At 44.7% G+C, this 18726-nt stretch overlaps 2 protein-coding genes across 5 annotated transcripts in view; one reads left to right on the top strand and one right to left on the bottom strand.

Annotated features, from left to right (window-relative positions):
* The window catches only part of ap1m3 (adaptor related protein complex 1 subunit mu 3), a 33651-nt gene extending 31764 nt beyond the window's left edge, over positions 1-1887 (top strand). Inside the window, exon 12 of the mRNA XM_021599705.3 lies at positions 501-1887. Within this exon, the coding sequence (XP_021455380.1) occupies positions 501-523 (23 nt within the window). The 3' untranslated portion in view covers positions 524-1887. The remainder of the gene's footprint in view (positions 1-500) is intronic.
* A 764-nt stretch (positions 1888-2651) lies between these two features.
* On the bottom strand, positions 2652-18180 carry tmem125a (transmembrane protein 125a). 4 transcript variants are annotated; one of them, XR_016495271.1, is made up of 4 exons: positions 17589-18111; positions 12143-13417; positions 9274-10961; positions 8479-8893 (listed from the first exon to the last, which is right to left on the bottom strand). XR_016495271.1 is itself a non-coding variant. In XM_021599704.3 (3 exons), exon 3 carries the CDS (start codon positions 10663-10665, stop codon positions 9985-9987), a length of 681 nt encoding a protein of 226 aa, XP_021455379.1. In that variant the 5' UTR covers positions 10666-10961; positions 12143-13417; positions 17589-18111; the 3' UTR covers positions 2652-9984. The 4 variants fall into 4 exon arrangements, 2 of the variants coding, with proteins under 2 accessions (XP_021455379.1, XP_021455378.1); XM_021599704.3 differs by having other exon boundaries at positions 2652-10961; XR_016495272.1 differs by lacking the exon at positions 12143-13417 and having other exon boundaries at positions 17589-18106.
* Positions 18181-18726: the final 546 nt, after the last annotated feature.

Here is an 18726-nt window from a genome sequence, read left to right as displayed (position 1 = left end):
AAAGAGAGAGGCGCACCACACTCAGATACCTTACACTGGCAGTGTTGACTTATTCATAAGCGAGTTCTAAGTGGTTATTGTAATGCCATTTATAACTGCTCCACTGACCCAAATGTGATCACTGTCACTCTAACCTAACGTAGCAAATGCATGAAACGAGATCCCCGACATACTGGTCTTGACAATAATTTTTTTTTTAAATGTAGGAGGATGTTCTTTTTTGACTGTTCAACCAATCCAGGAAATTTGGAGGAGTTAAGATGTGTCGCCTTGTTCCCATCCAAAAGCGGAAGTCATGTCAAAGGCTCTCTTTTTATTTCCCCCTGAAAACCTGAACATCCGGTTGTTGGGGACTCGGCAGAAGCCACAGGCACGCCGAGCCCCAGTTTTGTGGGTTTAGATGCTAACAGCGTTAATGTGATCAGCCACAGTACAGGGGCAAAGTGATGATACATAGAACAGTGTTAATGTATTACTGTTACATCTCCCTCTTTTGGCAGATTACCAACTTCGGACAAACTAAGGGCAAGCCTGCTGCCAGACGAATGGATCTTCACTCCCTCCCCCTCTCTCTGGCTCCCTGGGAGTGAGGGACAGCAGAGGACAAGGAAAGGGTAACAATTTTCACCACTCTCCAAAAGGACCAGGCAGCCATCATGCCCCTGATCTGCAGACATTGAGTACAGTAAAGACTGTGACGATCTCAATTGCATACTCCTCTCGTCCTCTCTTTGTCATTTCCTCAAACCCCATTGGATGAGGAAGCCAGAGGTCCCACCCCTCTGACCATCTCCTCCAATGGGTTTTGAGAAGGAGACGAGGAGAGACGACGCGAGGAGTAGGCAATTGAGACCTTCCCATAGTTTCCCTTCAGAACTCGACTGATGTGTTACCTTTGGCAAAAGTTTTACAGCATCTGGAGACATGTTTTCTCAGTTTATAGAGTAATGAATGTAGGGGTTTTTCCCTATTGGTCGTGTTGCAAAAATTGTATAGTTTGTTTATTCTCAAGGCACAGTGTGTTTAATTTACCGTAAGAATTCAGGGTGTGAGACATGGTTGAAAGTCTGTGAACATTGAAACGTGGCTTTTACACAGCACTGATAAACTTGTATCTGGTGGGTGTGGTTGTCAGTTGATGTTATCGTGGGGTCAGTTCTGTAACAGCATTCAGTCTCATGAAATGAACACCGAGCTGGTCAGATCACCGATTACTAAGTAATACAAAAAAAAAACAATATTGCAATCTTTGTATTTGCACTCAGCTTACAACTAACTATATGGAAAAGACTGAAGGAATTATTTTTCTTTTTGCTATACTGACAAGGAAGTAGTTTATCTACCTGGCGGGAACAGATCACTTGAGGAAAATACATGAAAGAAAGAAATAACCCTCCAGAAATACAGGTGGACCAGTATGAACAAGACCTTGCCTGGCTATTGTATGCCAAAATGTGTTAAAATTGTTTTTATATTTTATTTTTCTCCATAAAAAAAAAACACCCAACTTTTCCAAAGCAGGTGTTGTTTGGTATAGTTACTGTAGTCTGTTGGGCACCAACCCCTCATATCAGCCTTGGGTCTCTGCCAGAGGAATAGAGTTGAAAGGTTCAGCCCAGACTAGACGCTACAGTCAATTTGTTATGTGCATGAGTTTGCGGTGTGTAGGCCTACTGTATGAAATCCCATATTACACTTTCCTTGTAAAATAGTTGTTTGAGGAACAGAACAAAGATGACGATTTTCTTTCAGATATTCTCTCCAGTGGGGTTTTAATGATTAGTACATGTGTTTTTCAATCTCTCAATATCTTATTTATTAACCATATGTAAGTCAATAGGAGGCAAAAGGACCTATGTATAAATAAATAAATGTCTTTGTACTTTCTCTTCTAGTTATTTTCGTCTATCAGTGAAATTTGTATTTTATCAATTGAAAGATGGGGACAGACGAGCTGAACCCCCTGGGTCCATACTTAAACCTTTGGTTTAAAATGTCTCGTTATTAGCTTTTCTCATAGCATAGTGGCTAATTGTGCCAGGTTTGCCTAAGTATGACCAGCTGAACAGCATGATTATGTCCGGTAACAAATTCCGTATCAGCCAATTCAAATTGTCGACGCAGTTCGACATGATCCAACACTTGTTTATAAAAGCGTCCTTTAAAGGGGTAGTTCACGATTTTGGTCATGAAGCCCTTTATCTACTTACCCAGGGTCAGATGAATGTGTGGATACCATTTTTATGTATCTGCGTCCAGTATAAAGTTAGAGGTAGTTTCGCGAGAAAATGCTAACTAGCTTAGCACAATGACCGGAAGTTTACAGGAACAGCTAGACTTTGTCGTTGCACCAAAACTAGTTAGCAATTGCGCAACTTCCTTCATAACTGCACACACAGACAGACATGGTATCCAGAAGTTCATCTGACTCTGGAGAAGGACCTCATTGGAAAATCCCAAACTATCCCTTTAACAGAAGTCCAACGGAACTTGGTATGTGAGGGACTGGTTAAATATCTCAGTGTAGGAAATCTACCTCCTGATAGTTGACCCAGTTTGCAGCAAAGGTTATAGAATCCCACATGAAAAAAGTCCCTTTTAAATGTAGAATTACATTTGTGTTAGTGTGTTGAGACGAGAAGTGCAGACACCTTAAATATTAAGATTAAGAATTAATTTAATAAGGAGCCACATATTTCTTCAGACTAGTAGACAAACACACTGCAAGGACCTAATAATCATATTACATTACATGGACTTGTACGCCTAAATGTAGACCTACAATGTTTAATATACAATTTATAATGATTAATTTGTGAAATATACGTTATTTGACTTGATGACCAGTAGAAGCGTTATCCCCCACCCCCATTGTTGCCACCAGTGAAATATGAACTCAGCAGTCTCATCCTCCAAACTTTGAGCATACCTCCTTAGCAGACTGCACCATCAGTCAGTGAAAGCATAAAATAAAGTATGACAAAACCACCATCCTTTAAAAAAATTTAAAAAAATAGCTACGAATATAAACGTATAATCCTCCTACATATTTCTTTCCGTAAAAAAAAGTCAATAGCCAAGTCAAAGATGCATCATGCAAATATTGGCACACTTTACTTGTTACCACTGGCTCCAGGTCATCTACAAGTCCATGCTAGGTAAAGCTCTGCCTTATCTAAGTTCACTGGTCACGATGGCAACACCCACCCGTAGCACGCGCTCCAGCAGGTGTCTCACTGATCATCCCTAAAGCCAACACCTCATTTGGCCGCCTTTCGTTCCAATTCTCTGCTGCCTGTGACTGGACCGAATTGCAAAAAAAAAAAAATCGCTTAAGTTGGAGACTTTTATCTCCCTCACCAACTTCAAACATCTGCTATCTGAGCAGCTAACCGATCGCTGCAGCTGTACATAGTCTATCGGTAAATAGCCCACCCAATTTATCTACCTCATACCCATACTGTTTATATTTACAGTGGGGCAAAAAAGTATTGTCAGCCACCAATTGTGCAAGTTCTCCCACTTAAAAAGATGAGGCCTGTATTTTCATCATAGGTACACTTCAACTATGACAGACAAAATGAGAAGGAAAACAATCCAGAAAATCACATTGTAGGATTTTTAATGAATTTATTTGCAAATTATGGTGGAAAATAAGTATTTGGTCAATAACACAAGTTTATCTCAATACTTTGTTATATACCCTTTGTTGGCAATGACAGAGGTCAAACGTTTTCTGTAAGTCTTCACAAGGTTTCCACACACTGTTGCTGGTATTTTGGCCCATTCCTCCATGCAGATCTCCTTAGAGCAGTGATGTTTTGGGGCTGTTGCTGTGCAACACAGACTTTCAACACCCTCCAAAGATTTTCTATGGGGTTGAGATCTGGAGACTGGCTAGGCCACTCCAGGACCTTGAAATGCTTCTTACGAAGTCACTCCTTCGTTACGTGGGCGGTGTGTTTGGGATCATTGTCATGCTGAAAGACCCAGCCACGTTTCATCTTCAATGCCCTTGCTGATGGAAGGAGGTTTTCACTCAAAATCTCACGAAACATGGCCCCATTCATTCTTTCCTTTACACGGATCAGTCGTCCTGGTCCCTTTGCAGAAAAACAGCCCCAAAGCATGATGTTTCCACCCCCATGCTTAACAGTAGGTATGGTGTTCTTTGGATGCAACTCAGCATTCTTTGTCCTCCAAACACGACGAGTTGAGTTTTTACCAAAAAGTTATATTTTGGTTTCATCTGACCATATGATATTCTCCCAATCTTCCTCTGGATCATCCAAATGCGCACTAGCAAACTTCAGACGGGCCTGGACATGTACTGGCATAAGCAGGGGGACACGTCTGGCACTGCAGGATTTGAGTCCCTGGCAGCGTAGTGTGTTACTGATGGTAGGCTTTGTTACTTTGGTCCCAGCTCTCTGCAGGTCATTCACTAGGTCCCCCCGTGTGGTTCTGAGATTTTTGCTCACCGTTCTTGTGATCATTTTGACCCCACGGGGTGAGATCTTGCGTGGAGCCCCAGATCGAGGGAGATTATCAGTGGTCTTGTATGTCTTCCATTTCCTAATAATTTCTCCCACAGTTGATTTCTTCAAACCAAGCTGTTTACCTATTGCAGATGCAGTCTTCCCAGCCTGGTGCAGGTCTACAATTTTGTTTCTGGTGTCCTTTGAGTGTGACCGTTTGAGGTTGTGGGCAGGTGTCTTTTATACTGATAACAAGTTCAAACAGGTGCCATTAATACAGGTAATGAGTGGAGGACAGAGGAGCCTCTTAAAGAAGAAGTTACAGGTCTGTGAGAGCCAGAAATCTTGCTTGTTTGTAGGTGACCAAATACTTATTTTCCACCATAATTTGCAAATAAATTCCTTAAAAATCCTACAATGTGATTTTCTGGATTTTTTTTTCTCATTTTGTCTGTCATAGTTGAAGTGTACCTATGATGAAAATTAAGTTGGAGACCTTACACAATTGGTGGCTGACTAAATACTTTTTTGCCCCACTGTATTTGCTTCTCTGCTCTTTTGCACACCAGTATCTCTACCTGTACATGACCATCTGATCATTTATCACTCCAGTGTTAATCTGCAAAATTGTAATTATTCGCCTACCTCCTCATGCCTTTTGCACATAATGTATATAGACTCTTTTTTTCTACTGTGTTTTTGACTTGTTAATTGTTTACACTGCTATGCTTTATCTTGGCCCAGTCGCAGTTGTAAATGAGAACTTGTTCTCAACTAGCCTACCTGGTTAAATAAAGGTGAAATAAAATAAAAAATAAAAAAACAGACCAAGGGGAATGACCTCTGGTGGCCAAGTTGACCTAGTTTAATAAGAAATGGAATTGGATCGTGTCTCTACCATTTTTAAGATTCTTTATTTTGTTACCGAACATACACTGAACAAAAATATAAATGCAACATGCAACAATTTAAAAGTTTCAGTTTATAAGGGAATCAGTCAATTCAAATTCATTAGGCCCTAATTTATGGATTTCACATTACTGGGAATACAGATATGCATCTGTTGGTCACAGATACTGTACCTTTCAAAAAAAAGTAGGGGCGTGGATCAGAAGACCAGTCAGTATCTAGTGTGACCACCATTTGCCTCATGCAGCACAACACATCTCCTTCGCATAGAGTTGATCAGGCTGTTGATTGTGGCCTGTGGAATGTCGTCCCACTCCTCTTCAATGGCTGTGTGAATTTGCTGGATATTGGTGAGAACACGGTCGTATAGATCGATCCAGAGCATCCCAAACATGCTCACTTGTCTGGTGAGTATGCAGGCCATGGAAAAACTGGGACATTTTCTGCTTCCAGGAATTGTGTACAGATCCTTGCAACATGGGGCAGTGCATTATAATGCTGAAACATGAGGTGATGGCGGCGTATGAATGGCACGACAATGAACCTCAGGATCTCGTCGCGGTATCTCAAATTGCCATCGATAAAATGCAATCGTATTCATTGTCCGTAGTTTATGTTTGCCCATACCATAACCCCACCAAGGGACACTCTGTTCACGATGTTGACCAGGCACGGAGCTACACCGGGGCTAGGGGAGGTTATAGCTACATCACAAATCTGCATAGCCCCAGTTAAGCCCCCTCAAAAGCATTAGTATTTATTTTCTTTTTTTAAATAAAGAAATATGTCAAAGTTAATAACCAGAGATTCTGTTCCAATCTGATCCCTGGCTGCGTGCTCGTGTGTCTGGTGTGTGCTAACTTCTAGTAGCTAGTCACCCATCTCGCCCGTTGCGATGGACTGTTTTCTGATCAAGAGAAGAGTGCGGGTAGAAAATGAAAATCCAGACCCTGTGAGGGGGCCGAAGAAGAGGGAGATAAGAAAGATGAGTCGGAGAGAAAAACAATTGTGAGCCACGACGTGAGGGAGCACCAGAGCAGTTTTTCACTGCTAGCTGCACTGTTAGCACAGCCACCGCTCCCTCTGATTTAAGCCAGTCACCTGTTGAAGAACCAAGGCGCCCTCTTCTTCGGCATTATCCAGCCACAAAAGTTGGACAGCAGGATCGCTACTTCAATCGTAGATGTTATGAGGATTACAAATGGCTGGTATATTCTATCTCACAGGACCGTGCTTTCTGCTTTGCATGCCGCCATTTTCAACGTCCAGGAAACTATGGTGGAGAGAAGGCAGCTTTTACCAACGATGGCTACCAGAACTGGAAGAAGGCCACAAGTTTGTTCAAGACACACAATGCTAGTGTGGAGCATAAATATGGAATGACAGCATGGGAATGAGTGGACTATTCAGAAAGAGTCTGGCTCAACAATATGCCATGCTCTAAGTGATGGCCGTTCGAAAATAGTCAGAGAAAATAGTCAGAGAACAGAATATATGAGAGCAGTTGGGGAGTCATTGCGTTTTACTGCATACCAGGGACTTTCACAGAGAGGGAAACTTCCTTGAACTTTCACAGGTCAGAGGCAAATTCGACCAAAAAAATCTCAGATAATCCTAGAAATGCTAAGTGCACGCATCATGATATACAGAATGAAATACTGGGCAAAACCTTGACTCAGCAAGCTTGCCTGCCTGTCCATACACGCAGAAAGAACCAAGGCCCTGAATGTGCAGAAGATTATAGACTCAACAACGTATCGTCGTATCGTCCTTCTATAAAACAAACACTTGGGGAGTAACTGAAAGACCTTTTATTCATTGACAGAGCGCACCTGCCCGGTGGTGGGAACATGATTCAATCGCGCTGATCGGGATCGGGATGGAACGAGAAGACGCATGCATATTGTCGGTCAGTCGGCCTACAAGTATGTTTGCAATAGAAATAGAAATCGCTAAGATTGTGATGACAGCCAGCTCGTTTTACACCATGTGGGCAAAGTTGACAGGCATAGGGTCAACACACTTCTCATTGTGGCTGCAATGTGTATATTATTCCTTTCATTTAATTGGTAACATTATAACCAATGCACAGCCGGACGCATATATGTCATCGGCCTACAAGTTATTTTTGTTTGCAATAGAAATATAAATCACTAAGATTGTGCTGATAGCCAGTTCGTTTTACAAGTGTGTGCACAGTTAACAGGCATCGGCTAAATGCATTGCACTTCTCGTTGTGGCTGCACTTTGGATATTAGTCATTTCATTTCTGACCTTGTGATAGCCATTTCATCCGAAACATTATTACCAATGCACAATTGTCAGGAATAAATGCACTTGTAAATAGTCCTGAAAATGTTCTTAGCACCCCCACGTATTGGTCAAGCCCCCCCACCCCACCCTCCCCTTAGCACCGGGAGAGAAAAAAATTCTGGCACCGTGCCCGATGTTGACATCGGCAAACCAATCGCCATATACGCTGTATGACATCTGTCCTGTACAGTTGAAACTGGGATTCATCCGTGAAGAGCACACTTCTCCAGCGTGCCAGTAGCCATCGAAGGTGAACATTTGCCCACTGACGTCGGTTACGACGCTGAACTGCAATTTGGTCAAGACCCTGGTGAGGACAACGAGCATGCAGATGAGCTTCCCTGAGACGTTTTCTGACAGTTTGTGCAGAAATTCTTTGGTTGTGCAAACCCATCAGCTGTCCCGGGTGGCTGGTCTCAGACGATCCCGCAGGCGAAGAAGCTGGATGTGGAGGTCCTGGGCTGGCGTGGTTACACGTGGTCTGCGGTTGTAAGGCCAGTTAGGCTTACTGCCATATTCTCTAAAACGACATTAAAGGCAGCTTATGGTAGAGAAATGAACATTAAATGATCTGGCAACTTCTCTGGTGGACATTCCTACAGTCAGCATGGCAATTGCACACTCCCTCAACTTGAGTGGCCTTTTGTTGTCCCCAGCACAAAGTGCACCTGTGTAATTATCATGCTAAATGAACAGCTTCTTGATATGCCTCACCTGGAAAAATGGTCACTAACAGGGATGTAAACAAATTTGTGCACAAACTTTGAGAGCAATAATCTTTCTATGTGTATGGAAAATTTGGGGTCATCTTTTATTTTTATTTCACTTTACATGTTGCGTTTTATATTTTTGTTCACTATACAAAGGACTCATGGTAGCCAAATGGCCAATTGTGCCAGGTTTGCCTATGAGAAAAGCTAGCAGATAGACATTTTAAACCTAAGGTCTAAACTGCCAGTTTAAGCACATTAAGCACACGTTTGTGAGTATGAACCCCCTATGGCCTAAAAGGTGGACTGCACCTGAGGGTTTAGCTCGGTCTCTCTTTCTCGTCTGGTTTCTCTCGTGTCGCTATATTGTACTGTTTTCTCTTTCTCGCTTCCTCTCCCATCACTGTTTCATGGCGGTCATCTCTCGCACTCTCTGTCGTGAATGCACAAACCTACTTGGCACCACCACCTAAAGAGCAGGTCCTGCATAGCATTGCACAGCAGAGACAGAGAGAGACTTCAGGTCAGAGAACAGTCCCTTGTCAATGAGGGATTACAGCCACAGTCGCCGCTGCTGTGTGTGTGTGTGTGTGTGTGTGTGTGTGTGTGTGTGTGTGTGTTAGAGGGTGGTAAGGGAAAGCCGTACTGGGCGACGCCAACCCCTTACGATCCACAGCCTGCCCATTGTCCATTGGCCTGGCCGGCCGTCGGTACAACAACAATGGCCGCCTCAGTGACCCCTATTGTCTCTGAGCGACAGACAGCTCACATGTACTGCCTGATAAGGAGTTGCGAGGGCCAGACACACACGCAAACACACACGCAAACACACAGATGCTTTGTTCAATTAAACCATATTGTACCATTTAACCAGGCGACAAAGGCATTCTCCTCAGATTCTTCGTAGAGTTGCAAGGCCTTTGACTACCCAACACAGCTGTAAACCTGTGACATAAAAAGGTGACAAAATGTGACATTTATCAGGAAATCACTTTGTACAGTAACCTGTTTACATTATTCTATGATATGATTATTCCATACAGCAGCTTTTTCACGAACTGCTTTGTAGTGGATGATACTATTAGATTAGACACATTATGAATCTTAATCTTTGTTCTGTGTCTGGGACCAGTGTCTGTGTCATTGTCATTCTGTTTATTTCACATTATAGAGAGTAGTGCTCTGCTGGGGTTCCATCTCATAAGTAATTATCCAAGGATGGCCAATCATTAAAATAGAACATGTTGTGTAGACACAGCTCTCTATCCCATATTGCAATTCATGGACCTGCAAAATTGAATTGATACTTAGTTCCTCCAAAGGTGGCCACTTTGCTCAAATTCCATCTTCACATGTGATGTCCATTGGTCCCTCCCAGACAGCAAGGTGGATGTGGCCCAACGTTCACACCAAATGGGGCCCAGCAACTAAGCCCACCTATCTCAAGCCAGAGCGGACCAATAAATTCCAACCCTCCCCGGTGCCTATATATGGATAAGATCTGGGCCATATGAGTGTTGCGGTCATCTGCTGTTTAGGGCTACCTATCCCATGCCATGTCTCTGGTGGTCAGGTCAGATGAGGTTAGCCAAGCTAGAGGTGGTCTCCCTCCTACCCTGGTCCATGTGTCGTCCAGAGATAGTGAACACCCCCATGGCCCTATCCCTGAACCTCTGTCCCGGCCACGTCCTCTCCAACAGGAACACCACCCCCGTGTACACTCCCACCCCCACCACCGCTGACCCCCCTCCAGCTAACAACACCACCCCAGAGATGTACATATCATTAAGGGCTACGCCGGGCTTGGGCATGTGGTGTCCTAGTGCCAGCTTCAGCAGTACGGCCCCACAGACCACCAGACACAGCCCTGTGATGAGAACCACTAGCAGATCCGACAGCCCTCCGCTCTTCAGGATATCGATCCGCCTCCGACTACGGACGCAGTTCATGTCCTGCACGGCGGAGCTCAGGAGCTGTTTGAGGAGGACGGCCAGGGCTAAGAGACACAGAGCCATGCCCGCTCCCATGCGCCAGTCACTAGAGAAGCTGGTCGTGGTGGAGAGGAGGAGTATGCCTCCCAGGCCGCAGCCCAGGATGAGTAGGACGGCGACGGCGTAGCACAGCAGAGACTTGGCCGGGTCGCGGAACCACCACAGCTCTACCTGCTCGTCCAGTATGCTGCGCTGGATCTGGTCCGGGTCAGGACCAGCCGGCTGGTCATCCCGCATCGGGGGGAAGTCCTCCAGCTCTGGCATCCTGATTCTCCCAGCCTGACGGCCACGCTCGGCACGGCAGAACACAACCTGGACCACTGGTACGCTCAGTGCCGGGTCATAGTTCCTGCTCTCTGAAACTCTCAGTCCTCAGTGAATCACAGCAGCCCTTGGTGGATCGATCACTGGGCCTCTCTCCGGATCACAGTTCCTTTTCACTGGATTACAGGTATTATTTGTGGATCACAGGTTCCCTCATGTAATCCACTGCAGCCTGAGAGGACAGCCCGTCACTGAACCCTCAGAGCTATGGGACCAGGATGGAGCCTGATAGATACCTGGGGAGAGGAGAGACAGGGAAGATAAGAGCCACCTGCTGACATGCATGCACGCACACACTGCGGCATATGCCATCTTCACAGCAGCTGTAAACAGTAGAGCTCCTGCCATATAAACAGAGGTAGCCTGCAGAGAGAGGTGTTTGGACTGACTGAAACCATACTGCTGAAATGGCAACCTGAAACCCCCTCATTCTCACTCCGCAAATTTGTACAGAGGCAATCAGGTGAGACCACTATCAGAGGCTAATCGAACAAACAACACACACACTTTCTATTCCGCACCTTTCTCTCCCTCTCATACCATGGCCTGTCATCTTTACGGTGCACTCCTCCTGTGCATGCAGACCAGCACCCTGTAGCTATGTGTAGTAACCCAGGTCTCGTCCTCCGTGTTGTGAGCAAAGCAACCTCTTGTTTATTCCCCCGGGGGTGATGTTTCTAAGATAGCGGCGCAAGCGACAAAGGGGCCGAAGTATTCATCCCTTTATCAATAAGCTGTCCCTGTAGTCCCAGCGACTCTCAAGGTTACGCCGCAGACAGCTTGTCTTTAAAAGCCTGTCAGCGTGTTTACTATCAAAGTCAGCAGCGCGAGCCGAGGCGCGAGGCGAGCGCAGAGCGGCAGGCCTGCTTACACAAACACGACCTGTCTGCCGGAGCTGAACAGCAGCAGGGTGTGATGAGCCCTCATCACCAACACAGAGGGACTATCACACTGAGACAAGGTGTTCACATGAGGTGTGAAGTGAAGGGATACTTAATTACACAGAGCGCATTGTGTTTATTGGACTCCCAATGTTCGACGTGGTTTCAGTTCATAACTGTGAGGTGGATGTGTGTACCGTGTGAGAACATGGTGTGCAGTGTGTGGGAGAGAGGTGTACAGTGTGAGTGAGTGTTGTTGAGTCACTAATTAAATCCCAGCAGGTTTGGATCTGATGCCAGTGACAGAACAGGAATAGAAGGCAGTAATTAAGGTAGCATATGAGCTGGACAAAAACAATACTCACACACCTACACCTCTCTCTCTCTCTCTCTCTCGCATGCACTCACTCACACACACCTGTACACATTCTACCCTCCCCCCCCCCCCCCCCTCTCTAAGCCTTTCTGCCTTCTCTCTTATCACAGCTGACCTCTCCATCATATCACCCAGATTACACTGACCTCAATATAAATACCTTTATCATCTGCTCCTCTGTTTTCTCTCCCTGCGCTCTACTGTAGTCTCCCTTCCGTATTGTCTAGCAGACAGGTGCAGACAATGGCTTCTCCCAAACGTCTGCACCCAACAATGTTGATGGTAGTTGTGTGCAGTGCAGCATATTTCAGTTATGCAAATGTTCTCTGAGATAATGATGATGAAATCCCAGAGATAACCGTAAGCCTTGAAAAAAAATCAGTCAGTTCATGCCTTTTTGGTTCCGAGTTTTCAGCCTGAAGGTCAGTCTGTCGGTCGGCTCGACAGAGAAGCTGTGCTTTTCTCCAATTACCTGCTATGCTTTAGGGACACCGTATTCCCTCCTCTGTTACTTGGCCCTGCTGAATTCATCCCACCAAGCCATTAGTGTCTAATTTTATGTTGGAAGTGCTATTCCCTTTTTTATTTTTTTAATATAGGAGTCGGCCATTATATGGTAATCAGTCTGTAGATCAAGAATTAATGGGTTCAATATAATAATAATGTCCAGTAAAGAATAAACAGAATTGTGTTGTTTGACTTCTGTCTGGAGGAGAGGAGAGTCAAGAGAGCCAGAGAGTTGCAGAGGTTTTGCTTTGATCTGCAGTTAAAACGGCAGAAACTGCTTCTACCTCTTTTCTCTTTGCAGTGTCGTTTGACCTGTGACCCCGTGACTCCGATCCCTTCAATCAGCAAGGGTTTAAAGAGGCCTATAGAGCTCCCAGCAGCACTGAGCCTGAGCTTGGCTGTAGAGTCCGTTTAATAATTCATCCAGGCCTGAGAGGCCAGGCCAGCCAGGAGGGAAAGAGGAGAAGTCCCAGACAGGATGAAGTTTCACTGGCTTTCAGCAAACTAATGTCGTACTCCTGCACTGGTCCTGGTCCATCAGCACATTCTCATACAGTCTAAACAGGCATGGAATGGAACGCCTAAAGAAGAAGTCTGATGGTGGTGAAATCTCAAAGGCACAAATTAGCCGGAGACAAACAAAACAGGGACCTCACCGAGGTCCTGCTGTGTGAATGTGTTTATCTGAGGCCCTTGGAGAGGATGTGGGGCTAGGAGTTGCCGTGGCGACGGAGCTCCCTCTTCCTGTTCCTGTCAATGGGCGGTCTCTCTGTGGCGGTGTGGTCCCCCACGGGCGAGGAGAGGGGTCAGGGTTGGCACCATCTGTCCTTGTGGTGGGAATCAGTGCCAAATGCCATGGGGGCCGGGAGGCTGTGAGGCTGGTGCTGCTAGGGGCTGGCGGCAGGCAGGCGTCTGGGGATGAGATGTTCTGGGTAGAGGTGGCGTGGTGGGTGGAGAGAGGGGAAAAGAGACAATGAGGGTTTGAGGGAGAGAGTGAGGGAGAGATGAGAGAGGGAGGGGAGAGGTTAGTAAGTACACAGAGGGAAGGAGAGAGAGAGAGATGAGTGGGAGAAAGAGACAGAGGTTGTGAATGGTTCTTTATTCAGGCCGTGTCTCTGTTCCTGTCACTTTCCAGTCGGGGGCCTGGGGACCCTCTCTGTGGCTAGGCACAGTGAGGGGACAATGGGCTGACTCACTGCCTGTGTCTCGGTCTCCTTGTCACTGTGTCCTCCTCAGACATCAGACCCAGGATGCCTTCAGTCGGCAATGGGAGAGGAAGGGCGATAGAGAGATGTAGCGAGGTTTGGGAGGGCAGGTTCGGTTCAGTTAGGTTTAGTCACACCATCCCAAATTTGCTTTAATGCTATTTTAAATTGGACACTGTCAAGAGACTCGTACAAACTTAAAACACTGGTATTTCCAGCCTGCTGGTCTCAGACACCTGGCTCTAGCTCTTCTGAAACTGGATGGAGAAACAACAGAACACAAGCACACGGTAACCGTATGCCCCTGAACAGCATTTCTATCCTAGGATGCAGTTTCCTCTCTCTTTCTGCGTTGCTTTCTCCTAGCGGCCTGCCTGATAACACAGGGAGTTTGAGTCCATGGCCCCAGTATGCCTGTACTGAGCACAGCTGCAATATTAAACCACTAATCAAATCACCAATTAACATGCAGTCGCGTCTTGTCTCCCTTGCCTTGCTCCACTCTGCAGGAAAGGAAACTGGTTTACTTATGTTTTTTTTTGTTCAACTTTTCCTTTTTAATCTCGGTGTAGCTGTGTGGGTTTAGAGGCAGCCTTCAGCATATTTACATCTCTCTGCTCTGGGAAACAGGAGACTAACCTACAACCTGATCCTCACAGGGTTCCAGGCTGCAACCTACCTAACACAGCACAAGCCAGAACACAATCTGTGTCATACACATATAGTACCAGTCGGTTTGGACACGCCTACTCATTCAAGGGTTTTTCGTTCATTTGAACTATTTTCTACATTGTATTATAATAGTGACGACATCAAAACTATGAAATAACACATATTGAATCATGTAGTAACTAAAAAAAAAGTGTTAAACAAATAAATGTATTTTATATTTGAGATTCTTCAAAGTACCACTGATTGGCTCAAACACATTAAGAAGGAAAGAAATTCCACAAATGAACTTTTAACAAGGCACACCTGTTAATTGAAATACATTCCAGGTGACTACCTCATGAAGCTGGTTGAGAGAATGCCAAGAGTGTGCAAATCTGTCATCAAGGCAAAGGGTGGCTACTTTAAAGAACTTCATAAAATATATTTTGATTTGTTTGACACTTTTCTTTCATAGTGCAGAAACGTAGAAAATAGTCAAAATAAAGAAAAAACCCTGGAATGAGTAGGTGTGTCCAAACGTTTGACTGGTACTGTACATCGGTGACACGCACACATACAGTTGAAGTCGGAAGTTTACATACACTTAGGTTGGAGTCATTAAAATTTGTTTTCCAACCACTCCACAAATTTCTTGTTAACAAACTATAGTTTTGGCAAGTCGGTAGGTAGGACATTTACTTTGTGCATGACACTAGTAATTTTTACAACAATTGTTTACAGACAGATTATTTCACTGTATCACAATTCCAGTGGGTCAGAAGTTCACATACACTAAGTTGACTGTGCCTTTGAACAGCTTGGAAAATTCCAGATAATTATGTCATGGCTTTAGAAGCTTCTGATAGGCTAATTGACATAATTGAGTCAATTGGAGGTTTACCTGTGGATGTATTTCAAGGCCTACCTCAGTGCCTCATTGCTTGACATCATGGAAAAATCTAAAGAAATCAGCCAACACCTCAGAAAAAAATGTGTAGACCTCCACAAGTCTGGTTCATCCTTGGGAGCAATTTCCAAACACCTGAAAGTACCACGTTCATCTGTACAAACAATAGTACTCAAGTATAAACACCTTGGGACCACACAGCCACCATACCGCTCAGGAAGGAGACACGTTCTGTCTCCTAGAGATGAACATACTTTGGTGCGAAAAGTGCAAAAGACGTACAAAAGTATCTTTAGCCACAGTAAAACGAGTCCTATAATCGACTTAACCTGAAAGGCCGTTCAGCAAGGAAGAAGCCACTGCTCCAAAACCGCCATAAAAAAGACAGACTAAGGTTTGTAACTGCACATGGGGACAAAGATCGTACTTTTTGGATAAATGTCCTCTGGTCTGATGAAACAAAAATAGAACTGTTTGGCCACAATGACCATCGTTATGTTTGGAGGAAAAAGGGGGAGGCTTGCAAGCCGAAAAACACCATCCCAATCGTGAAGCACGGGGTGGCAGCATCATGTTGTGGGGGTGCTTTGCTGCAGGACGGCCTGGTGCACTTCACAAAATAGATGGCATCATGAGAAGGAAAATTATGTGGATATATGGAAGCAACATCTCAAGACATTAGTCAGGAAGTTAAAGCTTGGTCACAAATGAGTCTTCAAAATGACCCCAAGCATACTTCCAAAGTCGTGGCAAAATGGCTTAAGGACAACAAAGTCAAAGTATTGGAGTGGCCATCACAAAGCCCTGACCTCAATCCCATAGAAGATTTGTGGCCAGAACTGAAAAAGTGTGTGCGAGCAAGGAGGCCCACAAACCTGACTCAGTTACACCAGCTCTGTCAGGAGGAATGGGCCAAAATTCACCCAACATATTGTGGGAAGCTTGTGGAAGGCTACCCAAAACATTTGACCCAAGTTAAACCATTTAAAGGCAATGCTACCAAATACTAATTGAGTGTATGTAAACTTCTGACCCACTGGGAATGTGATGAAAGAAATAAAAGCGGAAATTAATCACTCTACTACTATTCTGACATTTCACATTCTTAAAATAAAGTGGTGATCCTAACTGACCTAAGACAGGTAATTTTTACTAGGATAAAATGTCAGGAATTGTGAAAAACAGAGTTTAAATGTATTTGGCCGAGGTGTACGTAAACTTCCGACATCCACTGTACATGGACCCGCACGCTCCTTAAACATCACCCGTTCACTTACTATTCTCTCTCTCATTCTCTCTGTTTCTCCCTGCCATACACAAGCACGCATTGACCTTTGCTTTGTATGGTAGCTTTATAAAAGTGGAGTCATCGTCCATGACACAGCTACATCATAACAGTGTTCAGAGGTTGGAGGACAACACTAACACTGTGGTCCAAAGGTTAGGGTGGGATGTGATATTGACAGAAACAAGTTACAGTATAGGCTACTTCCTGGTTCACTTAAGTCAAAACACACGAGACAATTCAGTCCTGTTCCACCCATTTGGTCGGTCAATAAAAGGTTCATATTCATTCAGCTATTCCAGTATGGCATAAATGTGCCTGAAAACAGAATATGCTAAATTATTTGCATCATATGTAGACTGAAGAATGGACAGGATAAGGAGTATGTTTTTTGTCTGTAAGAAATGTACCATAAGGTCACTGGTCTGTTCACACTATTTGTTAATGTACTAATAATTAAACCTTATATCAAACAGCTAATAACCATGATTACATATTTTAGAAATACCTTTATGGGGGGGAGGCAAGTGGCCAATTTCTCACTTAATTGTTTTTTTTATGAATATCTCAATTATGAGCAACAATGTATTTTCATGGGAGATAACTTTCATGAAAATAGGCTTGGACTCTTTCAGAAAATACATCGGGTTATTTGAATTCAATGTGTTGCAACTGCAGTGAGCTAACTCTCCGATGTAGCCGACTCTGTGATAATTGTCTCATGAGAATGGTGACATGGTAGACATTTCAATAAACATACAGTAACACAGTTCCTTAGGCTGTCATTAAAGCTAAATAACAGTCACATGATGAACTCCTTCACCTCTATTAACTGGACATTTTAAAAATGGGAAATAGGCTCGTCTATGCAGTGGTCTGACTACCTACTTCAATTAAGTAGCCCAGAAAGAAACTAAAAAGGAGGTGCATGGATTTATATTATAATAGAAAGTTACAGCGTGCTTTTGGTAATTTGACTGGTAATTTTATCGAAACGACTGTGCGATTCATTCACCGTCTGTCTGGCATTTATATTCAGTACGTTATTTACCTGTCCGTGCTGCTGACACGTTCCCTGTCGCTCTTAATCCCCGTTTCTCAGTGGCGTGAAACGGAACCGCTCCACACACAGATCTGCGCTCGTGCGCCGGGAGCTATTTCCAATTCCCAACCATATGCCGCGGCTAATCTGGTGCGTGCAGAAACTGTTTGAAACCGTCTCGTCTCGATAATCAACGCACAACTCTGACTAGACTACCTTTCTGCGGTGTGGAGCCACTGAGGGCGATGAAAGTGTGTGCCTCTCGCTCCCGGAACAGTGCTCAGGTCGAGTGGACTATCCCTGTTGCAGGTCTGGTCACAAGACGCCGCAGCGACGCCGTTTGGGAGGCGAGAGCTGATCGGGCTACACTTTCAGACACACTCCACGTATGCAGTTATCCTACTTGGGCTACAGTGCAGCGCGCGACCTTTCGCCGACGTCCCACGGGGAAAGCCCGCGCTCTAGGCTGGAATTATAACCACATCTCATGAAGGGGGGTATGCACGGTTGAGATAGCACGGAGCAAACAGACAAAATAGGATTTTCCCAATACTTTTTCAGAGCCAGAGAATGACAGGCATATCGTTTTTTGCCATATCCCATTATTATGGTTGTAATAAGAAGGAATACCATTTCACCGGGCAGCCCCGTTAAATATGCACACCACATGCCTCAATCAAAACACAAATAGGCTACTGACAAGCCTATACAATATGGAATCAATATGGTGTAGACTGTTGTGGATTAACAATAAACAACCATGTCAATTGGTCTTGTTAATGAATCGTTTGTCATAAAAACGTTCATATTGTTATTTTTATTCTGTTATATTGTTCTTTATATTCTGTTTATTATGATGTGGAGGTCTTATACTGCATGGGTCTGTGTGTTGGGTGAGTGGTAGTGGTGGTGAGGAGGTTGTGTATTGGTTTGGAGAGAGGGTAGAGAGGGGGACGGGGGTCTGTAGTGGGGGTGATGGTGGGTATGTGTTGGTTTGGAGGGAAGGTAGTTTGGTGGTGGAGGGGTGTCTGTAGGGGTAGTTGTGTGTTGGTTTGGAGGGAGGATAGCTTGGTGCTGGAGGGAGGTCTGTAGTGGGGGGGGGGGGGGGTGTATGTGTTGGTTTGGAGGGAAGGTAGGTTGGCGGTGG

This window comes from Oncorhynchus mykiss, chromosome 4 (genome assembly GCF_057628025.1).
Source record: "Oncorhynchus mykiss isolate SJ-2025 chromosome 4, ASM5762802v1, whole genome shotgun sequence".
Lineage (NCBI taxonomy): Eukaryota > Metazoa > Chordata > Actinopteri > Salmoniformes > Salmonidae > Oncorhynchus > Oncorhynchus mykiss.
This window is presented reverse-complemented; position numbering and strand designations above follow the sequence as displayed.